The sequence below is a fragment of the Garra rufa genome, chromosome 12 (genome assembly GCF_049309525.1).
Source record: "Garra rufa chromosome 12, GarRuf1.0, whole genome shotgun sequence".
In the NCBI taxonomy this organism is placed as follows: Eukaryota; Metazoa; Chordata; class Actinopteri; order Cypriniformes; family Cyprinidae; genus Garra; species Garra rufa.
The window spans coordinates 33735702-33753098 of record NC_133372.1 but is presented as its reverse complement, the minus strand read 5'-3'; the positions used below and the strand labels follow the sequence as shown (position 1 = coordinate 33753098).

At 35.9% G+C, this 17397-nt stretch overlaps 2 protein-coding genes across 2 annotated transcripts; both read left to right on the top strand.

The window, feature by feature from the left end:
• The first annotated feature begins 10267 nt into the window (after window positions 1-10267).
• trub2 (TruB pseudouridine (psi) synthase family member 2) lies at window positions 10268-13321 on the top strand. The gene is made up of 8 exons (XM_073852251.1): window positions 10268-10493; window positions 10621-10755; window positions 11033-11107; window positions 11189-11250; window positions 12244-12325; window positions 12412-12484; window positions 12564-12700; window positions 12802-13321. The coding sequence occupies exons 1-8, from the start codon at window positions 10376-10378 to the stop codon at window positions 13176-13178; spliced, it is 1059 nt and encodes a 352-aa protein (XP_073708352.1). The 5' UTR covers window positions 10268-10375; the 3' UTR covers window positions 13179-13321.
• Window positions 13322-15978: 2657 nt separating this feature from the next.
• Window positions 15979-17231, top strand: hdhd3 (haloacid dehalogenase-like hydrolase domain containing 3). Its single transcript, XM_073852469.1, has 2 exons — window positions 15979-16427; window positions 16610-17231. The coding sequence occupies exons 1-2, from the start codon at window positions 16098-16100 to the stop codon at window positions 17003-17005; spliced, it is 726 nt and encodes a 241-aa protein (XP_073708570.1). The 5' UTR covers window positions 15979-16097; the 3' UTR covers window positions 17006-17231.
• The last annotated feature ends 166 nt before the right edge of the window (window positions 17232-17397 follow it).

Below are 17397 nucleotides of genomic sequence, written 5' to 3'. Positions count from 1 at the left end.
GCTTTTCCTACCATTGCTATGCTGATGACACACAGCTCTATCTTTCATTCAAACCAGATGATCCATCGGTAGATGCACGGATCTCAGGCTGCCTGGCGGATATCTCTGCATGGATGAAGGAGCACCATCTACAGCTCAATCTGGCAAAGACTGAGCTCCTTGTCTTTCCTGCCACTCCAACTCTACAGCATGACTTCACCATCCAGTTAGGTTCATCAACAATCGACTTCAGCCAGAAATCTTGGTGTAATCTTTGATGGCAAATTAACTTTCAAAGACCACATTGCTAAAACTGCTCGATCTTGCAGGTTTGCGTTGTACAACATCAGAAAGATCAGGCCCTTCCTAACAGAGCATGCTGCACAACTCCTCGTCCAGGCCCTGGTTATTTCTAGGCTGGACTACTGCAATGCTCTTTTAGCTGGTCTTCCAGCATGTACAATCAGACCTCTACAAATGATTCAGAATGCAGCAGCACGGCTGGTCTTCAGTGAGCCCACAAAGGCCCATGTCTCACCTCTCTTTATATCCCTGCACTGGCTACCGGTTACAGCACGCATCAAATTCAAGACACTGATGCTGGCATATAGGACAGTCACCGGCTCTTCACCTGCCTACCTCCGTTCACTACTAAACATCTACACTCCTTCCAGAAGTCTGAGATCCTCTAGTGAAAGACACCTCATTGTACCACCACAGAGAGGCATGAAATCACTTTCCAGAACATTCTCGGTCACTGTTCCTGCCTGGTGGAACGTTCTTCCCACACCTATCCGGAATGCTGCCTCCTTAACAGTTTTCAAACGACTGCTAAAAACCCATCTTTTTCAAATCTATCTGACCCAATAAAAAATAAATAAATAAATCTTTCTTGATCTTGTCTTTATAGCATGTACTCATATAACAATGCCTGATGTATGGTATTTTCGAGCACTTCCCGCTTCGATCTGACTCTTAGGATGAATCGCTTGCTGTTCTCCCCAATTGTAAGTCGCTTTGGATAAAAGCGTCAGCCAAATGAATAAATGTAAATGTAATGTAAATGTAATACCTCCTTTGCACAATATCTTGCACAATATTGTATAGCATTATGTACAGTATACTTGTATAGTCTGTCTCAAGTTATTTGTATAGTCAGCTATTTATAATATATGTATAGTTTTAGATTGCGGTTTCAGTAAGTTAGCTACGTATAGGACTGAACAATTGCTCTTATGTCTAGTGTTGTATGTTATATTTGTTTATCTATGTAGCACCGTGGTCCTGCGAGACACAACATTTCGTTCCACTGTACGTCCACACATGTAGCGGAATGACAATAAAGCTCGACTTGACTTGACTTGACTTGACTTCAAACAGTCACGGTTATGATTATCGGTTATAAATGTAATATTCAAACATCATCTTTTCAACTTAGTCATTAACTACTTGTTTTGTGAACTGCCAAACCAAAGATTTTTCTGTGAAATCTCTTGTCTGTTTTAAATGTAATATTTTCAAACCTCATATTTTCAACTTAGTCATTAGCTACTTTTTTATAAACAAACCAAAGATATTTCTGTGGAACCCAAGAAAAATTAAGCTTTTATTTGAAAAAATATTTTTCTGATAGTTTGAAACATTCTTCAAAATATCCTTAAGTTACAAATATTCAGTGGACTTTTTATAGTCCTTTAAATGACCGCCAATAAGTTGCAACCAACAACACCAGTAAATTCTTGACTAAATGTTCAAATATATTTGTCCATTTTTTGTTCCTTTCTAAGTTCTTTCTTTTTTATAAACAAACAAACAAATAAATAATTCAAAACTCAACAGTAGTTGGTTGATGAATGGATATTTCCTTCACTGGCTCGTATGCATTTCCCGCGAAGAACCTAATGTAAAAAGTACATTTTAACTTGTTATATACATACTTTAAATGACAAGGAAAAAGTGATTTTTTTTTCGTAACACTTTAGTATTTTTTTACTTTTAATACTTAAGAACATTAAAAAATGTAGTACTTTCTTATACTTTTAATAATTTTACTTGAGTAAGAAAATACTAGATTTCTAATATAATTATGTATTAAATTATATTTACTATAAAACGTACAATATTATGCTTTGGAAAGTTAGGTGTTTAAAAAAACACTTTTATAAAGTATAGACACTTGAAAAGTACTTTTATATCAGAGTAAAAATACTCCTAATTACTTCTTATTGATAGTAAATAAGGTATAATTGTAGTTACAGTTGAAGTGAAAAGTTTACATACACTTTGTAGAATCTGCAAAATGTTAATTATTTCACCTAAATAAGAGGGATCATGGCATGCCATGAAAAGGCATGTTATTTTTACTGACCTGAATAAGGTTTCACATAAAAGATATTTAAAAAAAAATAGTGAATTTATAACAATGACCCAGTTCAAAAGTTTACATACACCAGGTTCTTAATACTGTGTTGATACCTGAATGATCCACAGCTAGTTTTTTTGTTGGTTTGTTTAGTGATAGTTGTTCATGAATCCCTTGTTTGTCTGAACAGTTAAACTGCCTGCTGTTCTTTAGAACACAAATTCTATTTGTGTGTGTGTGTGTGTGTGTGTGTGTGTGTGTGTGTGTGTGTGTGTGTGTGTGTGTGTGTATTTGAATCTTTTCTGACAATGACTGTATGATTATAAGATCATGTATACAGTGTACAGTCAATACATGTAAATAGGCTGTACTAAATTTAAAAAAGTGATATTTTGGCAAAATGAGAAAAATGCACACATTTTCCTTCTGGAGCATCATTGAGCATTTGAACCTTCTATAATAGTTGCATATGAGTCCCTCAGTTGTCCTCGGTGTGAAAAGATGGATCTCAAAATCATACAGTCATTGTTGGAAAGGGTTCAAATACACAAAAATGCTGAAAAACCACAGAATTTGTGGGACCGGAAAGATTTTCCTGAAGAACAGCAGGCAGTTTAACTGTTCAGGACAAAGAAGGGACTCGTGAACTATCACTAAACAAAAAACAACAACTGTGGACAGGGGCGTCGCTGGGAATTCTGGGCCCTGTGCACTGACTCAGCTAAGGGCCCCCCCTAAAATGGGGGGGGGGGGGGGTGTTCGCGATCGCTATACTACGTTACGGGGGTCCTCACCAGGCATTTACATTATTAACAACATTTATTGTGACCTTAAAATTATATTTAAATGAAAATAAAATTTCACTCTTCAGGGGCCCTCCCCCCACTTGGGGCCCTGGTAATTTAGTCCCCCTTTTCACCCAACTACGACGCCCCTGACTGTGGATCATTCAGGTATCAACACAGTGTTAAGAATCAAGTGTATGTAAACTTTTGAACAGGGTCAGTTTTATAAATTCAACTATTATTTTCTTTTGTGGACTATATGTAAATGTCTTTTATGAGAAATCTCTTATTCAGGTCAGTACTAAATAAAAAATAACATGCATTTTGTACGATCTATCTTATTTTGGTACAATAATTAACATTCTGCAGATTTTGCAAGGTGTATGTAAACTTTTGACTTCAACTGAATGTTTAGGGTTAAGGGATCTAGAATATGGTCATGACTAAGGCATTAATATGCGTCAGTAGTACTAATAAACAGCCAATATGCTGGTAATATGCATTCTAATAAGTAGCTAGTTAATTCTGAATAGCGTTGCTTAATCTAAAGTGTTACTTGGATAACACATTACTAGAATAAACAAACTCTTGCTGTGCATTTCTATGGAAATTGTCGATTCGATTCGGAACACGTGTGACAAACACTCTCGTTTGTCCTTTTAGCTTAATCACCTCAGCATCCTGATTGAGGGATTTGCAGCTAACCATGCACTTCCACACAAAGAAAACTAATTGCTCACGGTCACGCTCAATTTTAAATTAGCGAGAAAAAAGACGCAGTTCGGTCAGGACATATCGTAAATCACTGCTTAAATCGGGTATGAATGCCTTCTGCTGTCATAAGCTGTTGTTCTCAAGCACGCAATCACACCTGTTGCTCACTCCCTTCTGTGTTCAGACGTTCACGTTTTGAACATTTGAGTCTGCAAACAATAGAGATAAGTAATAGCAGTAAATGGCAGGTGCATAAATATCTGTTCGATAATCCTGTGAGGACCGTGACATTGCCAAAAGGTTTGACTCATTGCTTGAACCACTTGAGGTTCGGTTCATTTTGGAAAGCAAAATCATCGACAAGTTGGGCAGATATGACTGGTGACTTTCTGCTGACTTGTTATTTACTGTGATTATTTTCTTAGTCACATTTAGCAAATGTTACTAATTTGGCATGTAAAATTCTCCACCCTAATATGAAATATTATGCAGTGATTTTAAGCAAATAAAGGGCATTATCAGAGTTAAGGTCATAAAACTCTGTCACATCTTTGTGGTTTTGGTTGGTGAAAGCTTTGTTATGTAACCTAAATGCACTGATATTAATATGCCAAATGGGAAGAAAACAATTACATATTTTTAAAGGTCTAGAATTCATGTCAAACTGTAAAAAGGTCTTTGAAGCAGGTTCTTTTAATACCTTATGCTCCTGTGTGCTCTGTTTGGTGAAATAGGAAAAGGTTGAACAATATGGGTGTATTTGTACAAAGTAAGACATCATACGATGTGCAGTATATTAATATGCAGTTCAAACAATTCAGTTCAGTTTATTTGAACAGCATTTCATAATATGAGGTAGGATGAGGAAGAAGCTTCTTCCTCTATACCAGGAACACATTTAAATACATTGCATGTTCCATTCAAACGCAAAGCTAAAGAAAAGTTCAAAGCTTAATTTTCATTCCACTTCACAATTAGTTTAAATCTTTGGTCAAGGGAAGAAAGTTTGAATCATTTTCATCAGTGAAAAAATACAGACTGTGAAATAGCAAAAGCAATATAATTAAAATAAAAGAAGATATTTTTAATGTTTTTAAGTCTCTTCTGCTCACCAAGCCTGCATTTATTTGATCCAAAGTACAGCAAAACAGTAAAACTGAAATATATTTTTACAATTTAAAATAATATATTATAACATATTTCTATTTGAATATATTTTCCAATGCAAATTATTTTATTTATTATTTATTTTAAATAGTAAAATTCAAAATACAGTTTTTGCTGTACTTTGGATCAAAAATAATGCAGACTTGAAGTGCAGACGAGACAGATGAATTTATCTTTTTCACTGGTGATACATTGCATGCTGTAGATGTTAAAAATCTAAAACACTGCTTGTCAGTCCAACCTTATCTAATAGACCTGATTCATCGCACAAGTTCATTATTAGACTAATAATGACCCATGATCTATGGCAAGTGTGTCAGATTATTAATGTGCGATGTGAAGGGCATATTTATATTTGCTGCTACATAATAATTAAAAATGAGTTGGTAACCTCCCTCTTTTTAAGTAGTTTGTCATTTTTCTCTGCCCAAATAAAATTAAATGTACAGTGACACATTGCTGCCACATACATATTTTTTCCATTTAATCGTAATAATGAGATGTTACAGTATCTCACAAAAGTGAGGACACCCCTCACATTTCAGCAACCATTTTAATATATCTTCTCAAGAAACAATACTATAGAAATGAAACTTGGATATATTTTAGAGTAGTCAATGTGCAGCTTGTATAGCAGTACAGATTTACTGTCCTCTGGAAATAACTCAACATACAGCCATTATTGTCAAAACAGCTGGCAACAAAAGTGAGTACACCCTAAGTGATAACAGCAGTAAGCCACATGTCCTATTTATCATATTTGTGACCCTGGACCACAAAACCAGTCTTAAGTCGCTGGGGTATATTTGTAGCAATAGCCAAAAATACATTGTATGGGTCAAAATTATTGATTTTTCTTTTATGTCAAAAATTATTAGGAAATTAAGTAAAGATCATGTTACATTAAGATTTTTTGTAAAATTCCTACTGTAAACCTATCAAAATGTAAGTTTTGATTAGTAATATGCATTGTTAAGAACCTAATTTGGACAACTTTAAAGGTGATTTTCTCAGTATTTTGATTTTTTTGCACCCTTAGATTCCAGATTTTCAAATAGATGTATCTCGGCCAAATATTGTCCTATCCTAACAAACTATACATCAATAGAAAGCTTATTTATTGAGCTTTCATATGATATCTCAGTTTTGTAAAATTTAACCTTATGACTGGTTTTGTGGTACAGGGTCACATTTATATTTTGTCTGCCTGACAGGACCATACAAAGTTGTGTATCTTGTATTAGAACAGTTCAAATTTGGTGCTTAAGTACAATTCTCTCATACTGACCACTGGATGTTCAACATGGCATCTCATGGCAAATAACTCTGAGAATTTGAGAATCAGAATTGTTGCTCTCCACAAAGATGGCCAAGGCTATTAGGTTCAGCAACACCATGAAACCTGCAAGGGTCGGTCAACGAAGTTGAGCACTCGTTCTGTGCATCAGGTGCAGAACCTGGCTTCAAAAAAATATGCTAGCATTGCTTTAAAGACTGCAGAAGTAGAAGGTCAGCTTGTCAGTGCTCAGACCATACGCCGCACAATGCAACAATTCGGTTTGCATAGGCGTCATCCCAGAAGGAAGTCTCTTCTGAAGCTGGCTCACAAACAAGCCCGCAAACAGTTTGCTGAAGACAACCTGTCCAAGAGCATGACTTACTGAGAAAAGATGTAGTTTCCATGACATAAAATCTCATTTATGAGAAAATATTTGTATGAAAATATTTTGTATACATTAATATGAGAAAAAGTACATAACATCTTGTTATTATAAAAAGATGTTTTTAAATAAGAAAAGATGTTGTTAAAATGACATAACATTTTGGTATTACGAGAAAAGATGTCATTTTAATGACATAACATCTCGTTATTACGACATGATTGAGTGGGGAAAATAGTATGTGTGTGGCAGCAATGCATCACCGTAAAAAAAAAATGCACCCCATTATTTAAACATTAAATGTATAAACCTATCAAAATTTTAGGCATAAAAATCATTAAATGATTTGTTCTTCCTGTAATTCTAATGAGACTGTGCTTGTCTTTGATTCCAAATGGAAAATACGAATCAACAGTACAACATAATCTTACAGCGATTATGCCCAATAAGCCCATGTGTACATGTAATAAACCATGTTTTTTTTATTGGGGATAGGTCATAAACTGTTGAGCAACACCAAGGTTTATGCTTGTTACCCCATTACACTTTCTTTATCAACACTTGGTCAGATTATTCAGTGTGCACAAGACTTTAAACTATGTAAACTATTCATTATTGTGTATAATTTATATTTGACAGGGTTAGTTTTCAACTATGTGTTACACAATAAATACTTATATGACACAAGAAAGGTCAAAGCTTCATGTTATCCCTCCAGCTTTTGTTTTTTTAAGACTATTTGAATAGACCAGCTTTGAATAGACAGTCAGGCTCTGTGAATGCATTTGATATCATTTGTTCTTTGTTTACCTGCTTAAACAATTTTATTACAGCTGCATTTAGGCTGCAGTGATGTGTATTGCAGAATATATAGCCTGTGCATTGTGTGAACTGTTTAATGTTTACTCTTCCAATTTTGTGTATTTAATGTAATGTGAACCACACCTGCTCTATCAATAGGTGATGGCAGTGGTGTAACTAAAGGCATTGCAGGTTGGCATACAAATATTTCACAATATCTTTACATACTTACAGTTGGGGTGAGCCCTTAACCCTATTTTACCCTTTAAAAGAAATGCTGACTTCACTGTTTTACACTCATCTCATCAACTTATTTGTAAAGCTTATGTTGCACAACCACATTGACTCTACTTAAATTATAAATATATTTACAGTATGCAATATATTAACCATAACGTTTCACTCTAAAACTTAAAAACAATACATCAAAACCAGATTTCAAATTTCTGAAGAAAATGTGAGTGTGAGTTTTTCTTACCTTAGTAGTAGCAGTAGTAGTATTTTATTATTTTTTTAAAGGATAACTATTGCCAAAATGCAACCTGGGCTGTTTATTTTTTTTTACTGTAGACGAGACAAACTTATATCTGAAAGCATAATTACAACAAACGAGCCGTTTTTGAGATTGACCGTGATTTCGTTTTGTGGTCAATGGCCGATGAATGGGAGTTCTAGGGGCATAACTTTGAGCGCATCAAAATCGATATTTTTACAACACTAAGAAGGCTCGACACACCATGAAACTTTGCTCGAAGTATCGCCTGGGTCTTTACACATGACCTCGAGCATTGAGAACATTGTTTGTGTACACAGAGTTTACTAAAAAGAAAGGTTTTGAACAACTCACTTTCACTGTTTGAGTTTCCGCTCGCGGCCGTCTTGCCAGTCAAGAGGTGTCGATCTCCGAATGCGAGAATGGATAGCTCCAAAAGCATATTTCCATATAAATGCACGGCTAATTCGTTGTTTTGTCACAAGTGAAAAACAATATTATATAAGCCTAATATTTCGTCCTATGGAGTCCATTCATTCGCTTTCGGAGATCGACACTTCTTGACTGGAAAGATGGCAGACCACAATACGAAATAACGGTCAATCTCAAAAACGGCTCGTTTGTCGTAATTATGCTTTTAGATATTTGATTGTCTCGTTTACAATAAAAAAAAAAAAAAAAAAAAAAAAAAAAAACAGCCCAGGTTGCATTTTGGCAATAGTTATCCTTTAACTTAATTACAAAACAACTTCCAGCAAATATATAATAAAACTGGATTTCACATTCAAAATTCACAAAATTACTTTAATTCAAGAGGTTTTGGAATTTAAATTAAGTAGTTGAAAACATGCCAAACTGCTGGAAAAACATTATTTTTTTTGTCATAAATTTTCTATCAAGTTTGCGTGGTTAAAAAATGAACGCAATAATGTTAGCACAAGTTGTGTAAGGTAACGTTGTTTAACCATCTTCATATAATAATATAAATTTGTGTGATTTTATAAAACAGATGGAATATCTATTCAAGTAATGCCACAAAATGTCTCACTAATATCATAAAATCCATTGCTAAAACTAATGTTTGTGCTGTTGTTTTCCCACCAAAATGACTAGAGTTTAGAGGATACAACTCTTGTGACACTTTACCCCCGTTGAAAAAACCCCAGCATATGTTGGTTAGGTTGGTTTTGATGTTGGGGTGCTGGTTTTAGTTGGTATATGCTGGTCCTAAGCTGGTTTATGCTGGTCCTGAGCTGGTTTATGTTGTCTCCACATCATAAATGTCTTAAAAACAAGATTTTGTGGCTATTGACAAATGGCCCTGTTGAAAAAAAAAACAGCATATGCTGGTTAGGTATGTTTTGATGCTGGTATGCTGGTTTAAGATGGTCCTTAGCTGGTTTATGCTGGTCCTAAACTGTTTTATGCAGGTCCTAAGCAGTTACTTCCTGCTCAGGACCAGTTTAGGACCAGCTAAGGACTAGCATAAACCATTTTAAGACTAGCATAAACCATCTTAGGACCATCATAAACCAGTTTAGCACTATCACAAACCAGTTCAGGACCAGAATAAATAATTTTAAGACCAGCATAAACCAATTTATGACCATCACAAACCATCTTGGGATCACCATAAACCAGTTTAGAACCATCACAAACCAGTTTAGGACCAGCATAAACCAGCTAAGGACCATCACAAACCAGTTTAGGACCAGCATAAACCATTTTAGGAGAAGCAAAAACCAGTTTAGCACCATCACAAACCAGTTTAGGACCAACATAAACCAGCTAAGGACCATCTTAAACCAGAATCCCACACTGTAAAAAGTTGTCACCAGTTTCAACTTAGGTTTTTAAGTTCAGCAGCTGCCTTAACATTTTAGGTTAATTCAACTTAAAAGTACAAGTCATTTAACTAATTTTATTGTTGTAAGTTGAAATGACTTGTAGGTTTAAGTTGATTTAACTTAAAATTTTAAGGCAGCTGCTGAACTTAAGTTTTTAAGTTGAAACTGGTGAAATCTTTTTAGAGTGCAGCATCAAAACCTACCTAACCAGCATGCTGTTTTTTTTTCAACAGGGCTGTTTGCCAATAGCCGCGAAATCTCGTTTTTTAAGACATTCATAATGTGGAGACAACAATGTGATGCATAGTAGAAATTTAATTAGCTGTAAATACTTTTAACAACATGCTACTGCTCTATTTACCTGGTACTGAAGCATTTACTTAGCATGGTACTGAAGTATCTCGTCCAGTAGAGGGCACTGATGCAACTGTAATACCGTAACACCCGTAGAAGAAGAAGGTCACGCCAGAATTTCAACACAGAAGCATGTGAAGTTTGCGTCCCTGATTGTCAGTGATTTACCTAATGTTATATTGATGCTTGTAACGTTTTTTTTCTAGACGAAGATGACTACGCAGGCTATACGTCTTTTCCGTAAAATGGATGGTCTGTTTGCTGTGTACAAACCGCAGGGAGTTCACTGGAAACATGTTCGTGACAGCATTGAGACCAATTTATTAAAAGGTATGGTTACTGTCGGTCTCACTTGTAAAGTAAATGCTTATATATAACGACTGCTAAATTATGAAAGGATTGAATTGTGATACATTATCAGTAAACCGGAAAACTTTTCTCTCATCCTCCTCTGAAGCGCTGAACTCCTGTCCTCCACCAGCTCCTCAGCTTGCAGTGCAGTTCCAGCTTCTGTCTAGTGGAGAGAACAGCAGCTCCAAAGATCTTGTATTATCACCCTCTATGCTCCCTGCACTTGCAGACCATCCCCTAGGTTAGTGGGTAAACCTAGTGGATATATATGTATACATACATACACACAGATACACAGTACCACCCACTAATATTGGCACTAATATACTAAGTTTCCCCCACTTTCAATGTTTTAATTCAATAAAAGTTTAGAATTTTGTAAATGTATTGAATGAAAGATCAAAAAGATAAATAATGCAGATTTATTTTCACAGCTGCCTTTGACTGGGTGGTACTGTATCTTCTGATTTGTAACTGAGTCCGTCATGCATTGTTACCTTGTTATCTTTCCTCTGTAGTGATAGGGCCGCAGTTTCACAAGGTTCATGTTGGAGTTGGTCATCGATTAGATGCCTTTTCTTCTGGAGTGTTAGGTGACCTAAAACTCTGTTTTGTTTAAAGTGATTTCTTGTGGGATGCACTCTGTGCTCAATTCTCTCATGTCTCTATCTCAGTTTTAGGTGTTGGGAAAGGAAATGGAGTGCTGGAACATCTGTGCAAATCACATGTTACCAGGGTAAACGTTCATGTTATATTTGCTTATGTCATGTTATATATAGTTTATATTATGTAATATTTAATCTCATTATATAAACATTTAACTGTTATTCTATTAGTACACTACTATATTTTGAATGTCATTTAAAGAATTTTCTTTTGCCTGCATTTATTTGATCCAAAATACAGCAAAAGCAGTAATATTGTGAAATAGTTTTATTATTTAAAATAACTTCTTTCTATTTGAATATATTTTAAAATGTAATTTATTCCTGTGATCAAAGCAAAATTCTCAGCAATTTTAAGCAATTACTCCAGTCTTCAGTGTCACATGATCTTTCAGAAGTCCTTATAATATGCTGATTTGCTGTTCAGGGAACATTTATTATTATTATTATTATTATCAATATTTAAAACAGTTTTATACATTTTCTTCAGGATTCTTTGAATAGAAAGATCCAAAGATCAGCATTTATCTGAAATAAAAAGCTTTTGTAACATTATACACTATACCATTACATTTATGGGGGGAAAGAAATTATAGAAATTAATACTTTTATTTAGCAAGGATAAAATTGGTCGTGATGATAAAGGCATTTATAATGTTACAAAAGATTTCTATTTCAGATAAATGCTATTCTTTCTATTTATCAAAGAACCCTGAAAAATTCTACTCGGCTGTTTTCAACATAATAATAATAAATGTTTTTGAGCAGCAAATCAGAATATTAGAATGATTTTGGAAGAATCATGTGACTGGAGTAATTATGCAAAAATTAGCTTTGAAATCACAGGAATAAATTACCTTTTAAAATATGTTAAAATAAGTGAAAATATTTAAAAATGTTATTGTTTTGTACTTTGGATCAAATAAATGCAGGCTTGGTGAGCAGAAGGGACTTCTTTTAAAACACTTTTGACTTCCACTAATTGAAGTGATGAACAAATCAAGAATAGTAGGTGTTTAGTAGACAATTTTCTGCAGACTTTTGTGTTTGTTTTATATATGAAGGACTACACGATCGAGGGGGAGTTTGGAATAGCCAGTGATAATTTTACTGACACAGGCCGAGTCATAGAAAAAACTACATATGGTAATGTGTACATGACAATATCATATTTGTTATGGTATGTATATGTGTAGAATACAAACTAACAATTTATGTCTTTTATTGTCTAGACCATGTTACCCAGGATAAGCTGGAGAGAGTTCTTGCCATGATACAGGGAGCCAACCAAAAAGCCTTAATTATGTGAGTCACTATAAGAATTGTGTTAATATTTTGTAAATGCATAGCATCTCTCTGAGCATGTTAGTGTGTCTCTATGCAGGTATTCCCACGTGGATCTGCGCACTCAAGAGGCTTACGATCTTGCAGTGAGGGGTTTATTGTATCCTGATGGTAAAAGCCCACCAATTCTAACTGGTCTACGATGCATACATTTCAATCCTCCACATTTCACATTGGGTTAGTACAATGAATTATATATTACATACATAAACATAAGTTTATGTTTACCTTACATGTAATATGAGTAACCAACATTCTTTCAAATTTCTTCAAACCAGAGGTCCAGTGTGTGAATGAGACTCAGAAGTATCTGCGTAAATTGATTCATGAGGTGGGACTAGAGCTGCGAACGTCTGCGGTCTGTTCTGGAGTGCGTCGAATACGAGATGGTCCCTTCAAAGTAGAGGACGCACTCACCCGGCAACACTGGACTGCTGACAGCATTATACAGGCTATTGCTCACTTTCGCAAGACAACCCGCAAAATCAGGAAATCAGCAATGTACAGGCAGACTGCTGGCCAATCGAACTCAAGTGCAGAGGTCCAAGAACAAACCAGAAGTCAAACTGGACAATCTGAGCAAATAAATCAACAGCATGTTGAATTCTCAAACCCTAATGCTGATACAGTTGTGGACATCTGTAACAAAGAGTGAGGAGAGAACAAAACATTACGTTTTAAATCATAAATCAGCGGTCTCAATTAGGATGATTTGATTTCTGAGTTCTGAGATATATTTATCTGTTCACTATAATTTATGAATTTGCATTGTGCATCATTAAACCTGTATTTTAATTATGTTCTCAATGTCATCATTGATACTCTTTAGGTTGAAAGCTATAATTCTGAGTGCTAAATGTCCTCATTTAAATAGTGAAATATGACGACTGACTAGTGAGAACATTTTATACTAGTTAAAAAGTCTTGTAAATCAGTCAAATCATGTTTCTATTCTATTTAATCTAGAGCTTTAAACAGGTTTCTGTGATGGTTATGTTAGAGGTAGGGAAGGGTTAGGCCATAAAAAATATTATTGGGTCATTCCATGTCCACTCAAAGAGAGGTCCCCAGCTCAAATTTAGGATTTTGCTAAATTTTTTTTATAGAAAGATAGATATGTATAGTGATAAAAGCCTAAATATTAAATATCATTAATGAATATTTACTGAGTAATCCACTATTTTGTAGAGGGGGTCAAAATAGCCATTTTCACCTAAGATTCAGAGTCAAATTACAGTGGGGGTCAAAATTACTTCAGAAATATGGCAGCATCATAATGTTATAGAGATGTACAGAAAATCTGTTGAGTAAAGAAATCTTTATCGCAGAATCAAAAATGGGGAAACAGCACTTCAAATTTTTTCTCCAAAGTTTGCATGCCTGTAACTATCTTAAAGCCCTTTTCAACATTTGGTCTTTTCAAGGCCCTACATCATTTAGTCTCAGAGATATGGGGACCTCAATGGGACTCCATGTCCAGATATATGACCCATTTTTAGTGGTCAAAAAGCAAATGTTGGTCACTTATTACTTATTGTTGTTATACATATTCCTCTTTTACAGGTAAGTAAACTTTGGAGGAAAAACTTAAAGTGCTGTTTCCCCATTTTTCAAGGGTCACCAACCATTGGCACATAATGCAACAAAGATAGCTTTAGTCAACAGATTTTACTAACAAACCTACCAATCTCTGTGTAAAGCTAACATTGTGATGCAGCCATCTTTCTGAAGTCTGTTTTACCCCCGTGTAATTTGACTCTGAATCTCGGGTAAAATTAACATTTTGACCCCCCTCTACAAAATAGTGGATTACTCATTACTCAAATTTTCATCCATGACATTAAATATTTTGGCTTTTATCACTATACATGTCTATCTTTCTTCAAAAAAAAAAAAAAAAAATCAAAAATGATATTTCCTGTTTTTAATTATCTGTTGTACAAGGAGAGAAGACACACGTATTAACGTAAATTTGAATGCCTAAATATTGTCTGTACAGGTATACAACTTATTTTAAATGTGGAACCTTTGTTCACTTGATCAAATCCTGTACGGACATTTTTAATGGCGAACTCATTTACCGTTTAACAGAAATAGTGGGTAGAAAGGCTATAGACCTTTCTCACAGAAACCGCGAATACGCAATCGCAGGGTATGCAGACTTCCTGTGTGATGTCAACACAGCAGAAAGCCGGGTAATTTAAAATTAAAAATTACAACTATAAATAACGCAAAACTAAAATAAACAGGCGACGCCAGGTATAACGCTACCAACAAATGCTGAGGGGATATGCATATTAACGGAGACGGACACAGAAGGTAAAACTTAAAAAAAAAAAAAAACTTACACATTTATTGACAGTATTAATGCATGTGCTATGAACGCAGCGTAACAGCTGTTCACTGCTGTTTGATCATATAGCGCGCTTTCGCTTAGCACACACGTTCTATCAGCACGGTTGTCTAACCGTGCCGTACTAGGCTCAGGTGGAAACACAAATGGAACCGTACCTGACCGTTCTAAGAACTGTTCGGCACGATAGTGGAAAAGCGGCTAGTGATCATCCACTGACTCCCTTTTTTCTTTAGAGGTGTAATTGTTCCAAGGAAAAAGGCTAGGGACAGACTCTGGTTTCAAGCGGCGAACAGTGATCCCCAAGACGTAGTCCTCTGGTTTGAAGTGTCTGCTGCAGACATGAGTACTCCCCCTTTTAATTGAAAAAGTTGGTCCTTCATCCCGCCGAATAGCTTGAACCCATTTTCGTTTTACTTCTTCGTTAGCAGGGAAGGAGTGGAAAGATAAATAAGGCTGCTTTTGGGCATTACAAGAACAGCCCGGTACGCTACAACAACTCTTGCTCGATGCTTGCGCCATCTTTGTTGTTTAACTGGCATACCGGGAAGGAAATAGGTTTACACAGCAATTGCGTATTTTCGGTGCAAAATACGGAAGTTGTGATAAAAGTCTATTAGCAGGAACCGGGTTGGGCTGTCAAAACCATAGACATAATAGAGATGTCTATATATGTCTATGGTCAAAACGACGGGACTTAACGGCACAGAAATTGTCTCTTATTGGTGAGGCATGATTATTCTCTTAAAAGTGTATTTTAAATTCAACCGTTTCAAAAGTTTCTAAATATTTATGCTCGCAAGTAGCGCATCCTCACGTGGTTCTAGTTGTTTTTCTCATCGCTACTCATCGCAACCACAGTTGTTATTGGTTACTCTGGATGAGGCATTTGGGCGATTCATTTGAGATTGCCAGTGCAAATGTGCAATTTAAGTCAGAATCTTTAAATTAACAAATCTTTTTTTTTTTTTTTTTTTCAAACGATACTGTTATAGGGTTCAAATATCCCTGTGCCACAAAAACACTCATTTAAATACGGATCAATATTAGATTTGGCTTTTTGAGCCGCCAGGCGCCCTCTAGAGGAAAACTACTTCTAGTAACCAGTTTGTTTACCTTCTGTTACCTTGTTTTCTAACTCTACCTTCTGAAGGTTGTGTGTGTGTGTGTGTAATTTCTATTATCAGAGCATAGACGTGTCGGTTTCTAGTCGTATTGGCGATGCGAGGGCCAGTGCGTTGGGTATTATGGGATGTGAAGGACACACTGTTAAAGGTCCGGCGTTCGGTTGGAGAGCAGTACTGCAGCGAAGCAGAGCGAGCAGGACTAAAGCTGCCACCTGCACAGGTAGAAACTGCTTTCAGACAGGCTTACCGGCAGCAATCACGCCTGTTTCCCAACTATGGCAGAGCTCAGGGCATGAACAGCCAGATGTGGTGGACTGGACTAGTGAGGGACACTTTTGCCCAGTGTGGGGTAGATGACCCTGCTTTACTGGACAGATTAGCCAACAACCTCTATTATAACTTTTGTGGACCAGAAAACTGGGAGGTAAGGGCTATTTGTCTTTTCAGGTATTTTATCCTTTAATATGACTTATGGCTGTATTACCAGAATCCCCTGTAGGGTGCGCTCGTTCAATACAAATCTCCATTGCTAATAATTTATCTTCTTAAATGACTAATTGAAGTAGTTTGAGATTAATTTTCATAATGTCAAATTGTCACCATCAGGTATTTCCTGATTCTAATAGCACCCTCAAGTTCTGCACCGCTTTGGGACTCAAGCAAGGTGTTGTTTCCAACTTCGACAAGCGTTTGGAAGGAATCCTGAGGGGATGTGGACTTCTCACTCACTTCTCATTTCTCCTGACCTCAGAAGAATTTGGGGTTGCTAAACCAGACCCTGTTTTTTTTACCCAGGCGCTGATGCAGTGTGGTGTTCCAGCCTCCTGTGTTGTTCATGTCGGGGACCATTATGTGAACGACTACCTGACCTCACGCTCATTGGGTATTCGAGGTTACCTGCTTGACAGACAAAACTGTCAGGGGCACCTTGATGTTCCCCCACAGCATAGACTACAAAGCCTAGATGAACTACCAGGTCGATTAAAACAGGATGCAGACTGAGAGTGCACAAATTTTATCCAATGCAGCTGATGATTATGTAATGTTGCTGCAGGGTTAAACAAATGTTTAAATGGACCGTATTTTTTGCAGATGCTTGTTTCAAGTGATGAAACATAAGATGTAAGCTGAGACAGAATGTGGGACTGGAAAACAAAAAATCATGTTCTTTTAGAAGTTTAGTTTTAATGAAATCATAATATGCTGCCAATAAATTATATTTTATTTGTGAAAATTGTCTGATTGTTATCTACTGATTTCTAGATACAGCATCTGGCAAAATATTGCTCAGACATAAGTCTCGAAACATGAAGGTTTGACTGTGCATTAGTCCATATAGTGTGTTTTCACGATACATCATCAATCGGCCATATTTGCGACAATGGACGTATACA

Bases quoted from the DNA above. Each gene is read 5' to 3' on its own strand.
- trub2 (XM_073852251.1), top strand. From the start codon at position 10,376: ATGACTACGCAGGCTATACGTCTTTTCCGTAAAATGGATGGTCTGTTT. The intron at 12,485-12,563 runs GTGAGTCACTAT...GTCTCTATGCAG, and splicing joins AACCAAAAAGCCTTAATTAT to GTATTCCCACGTGGATCTGC. The intron at 12,701-12,801 runs GTTAGTACAATG...TCTTCAAACCAG, and splicing joins TCCTCCACATTTCACATTGG to AGGTCCAGTGTGTGAATGAG.
- hdhd3 (XM_073852469.1), top strand. From the start codon at position 16,098: ATGCGAGGGCCAGTGCGTTGGGTATTATGGGATGTGAAGGACACACTG. The intron at 16,428-16,609 runs GTAAGGGCTATT...TGTCACCATCAG, and splicing joins GTGGACCAGAAAACTGGGAG to GTATTTCCTGATTCTAATAG.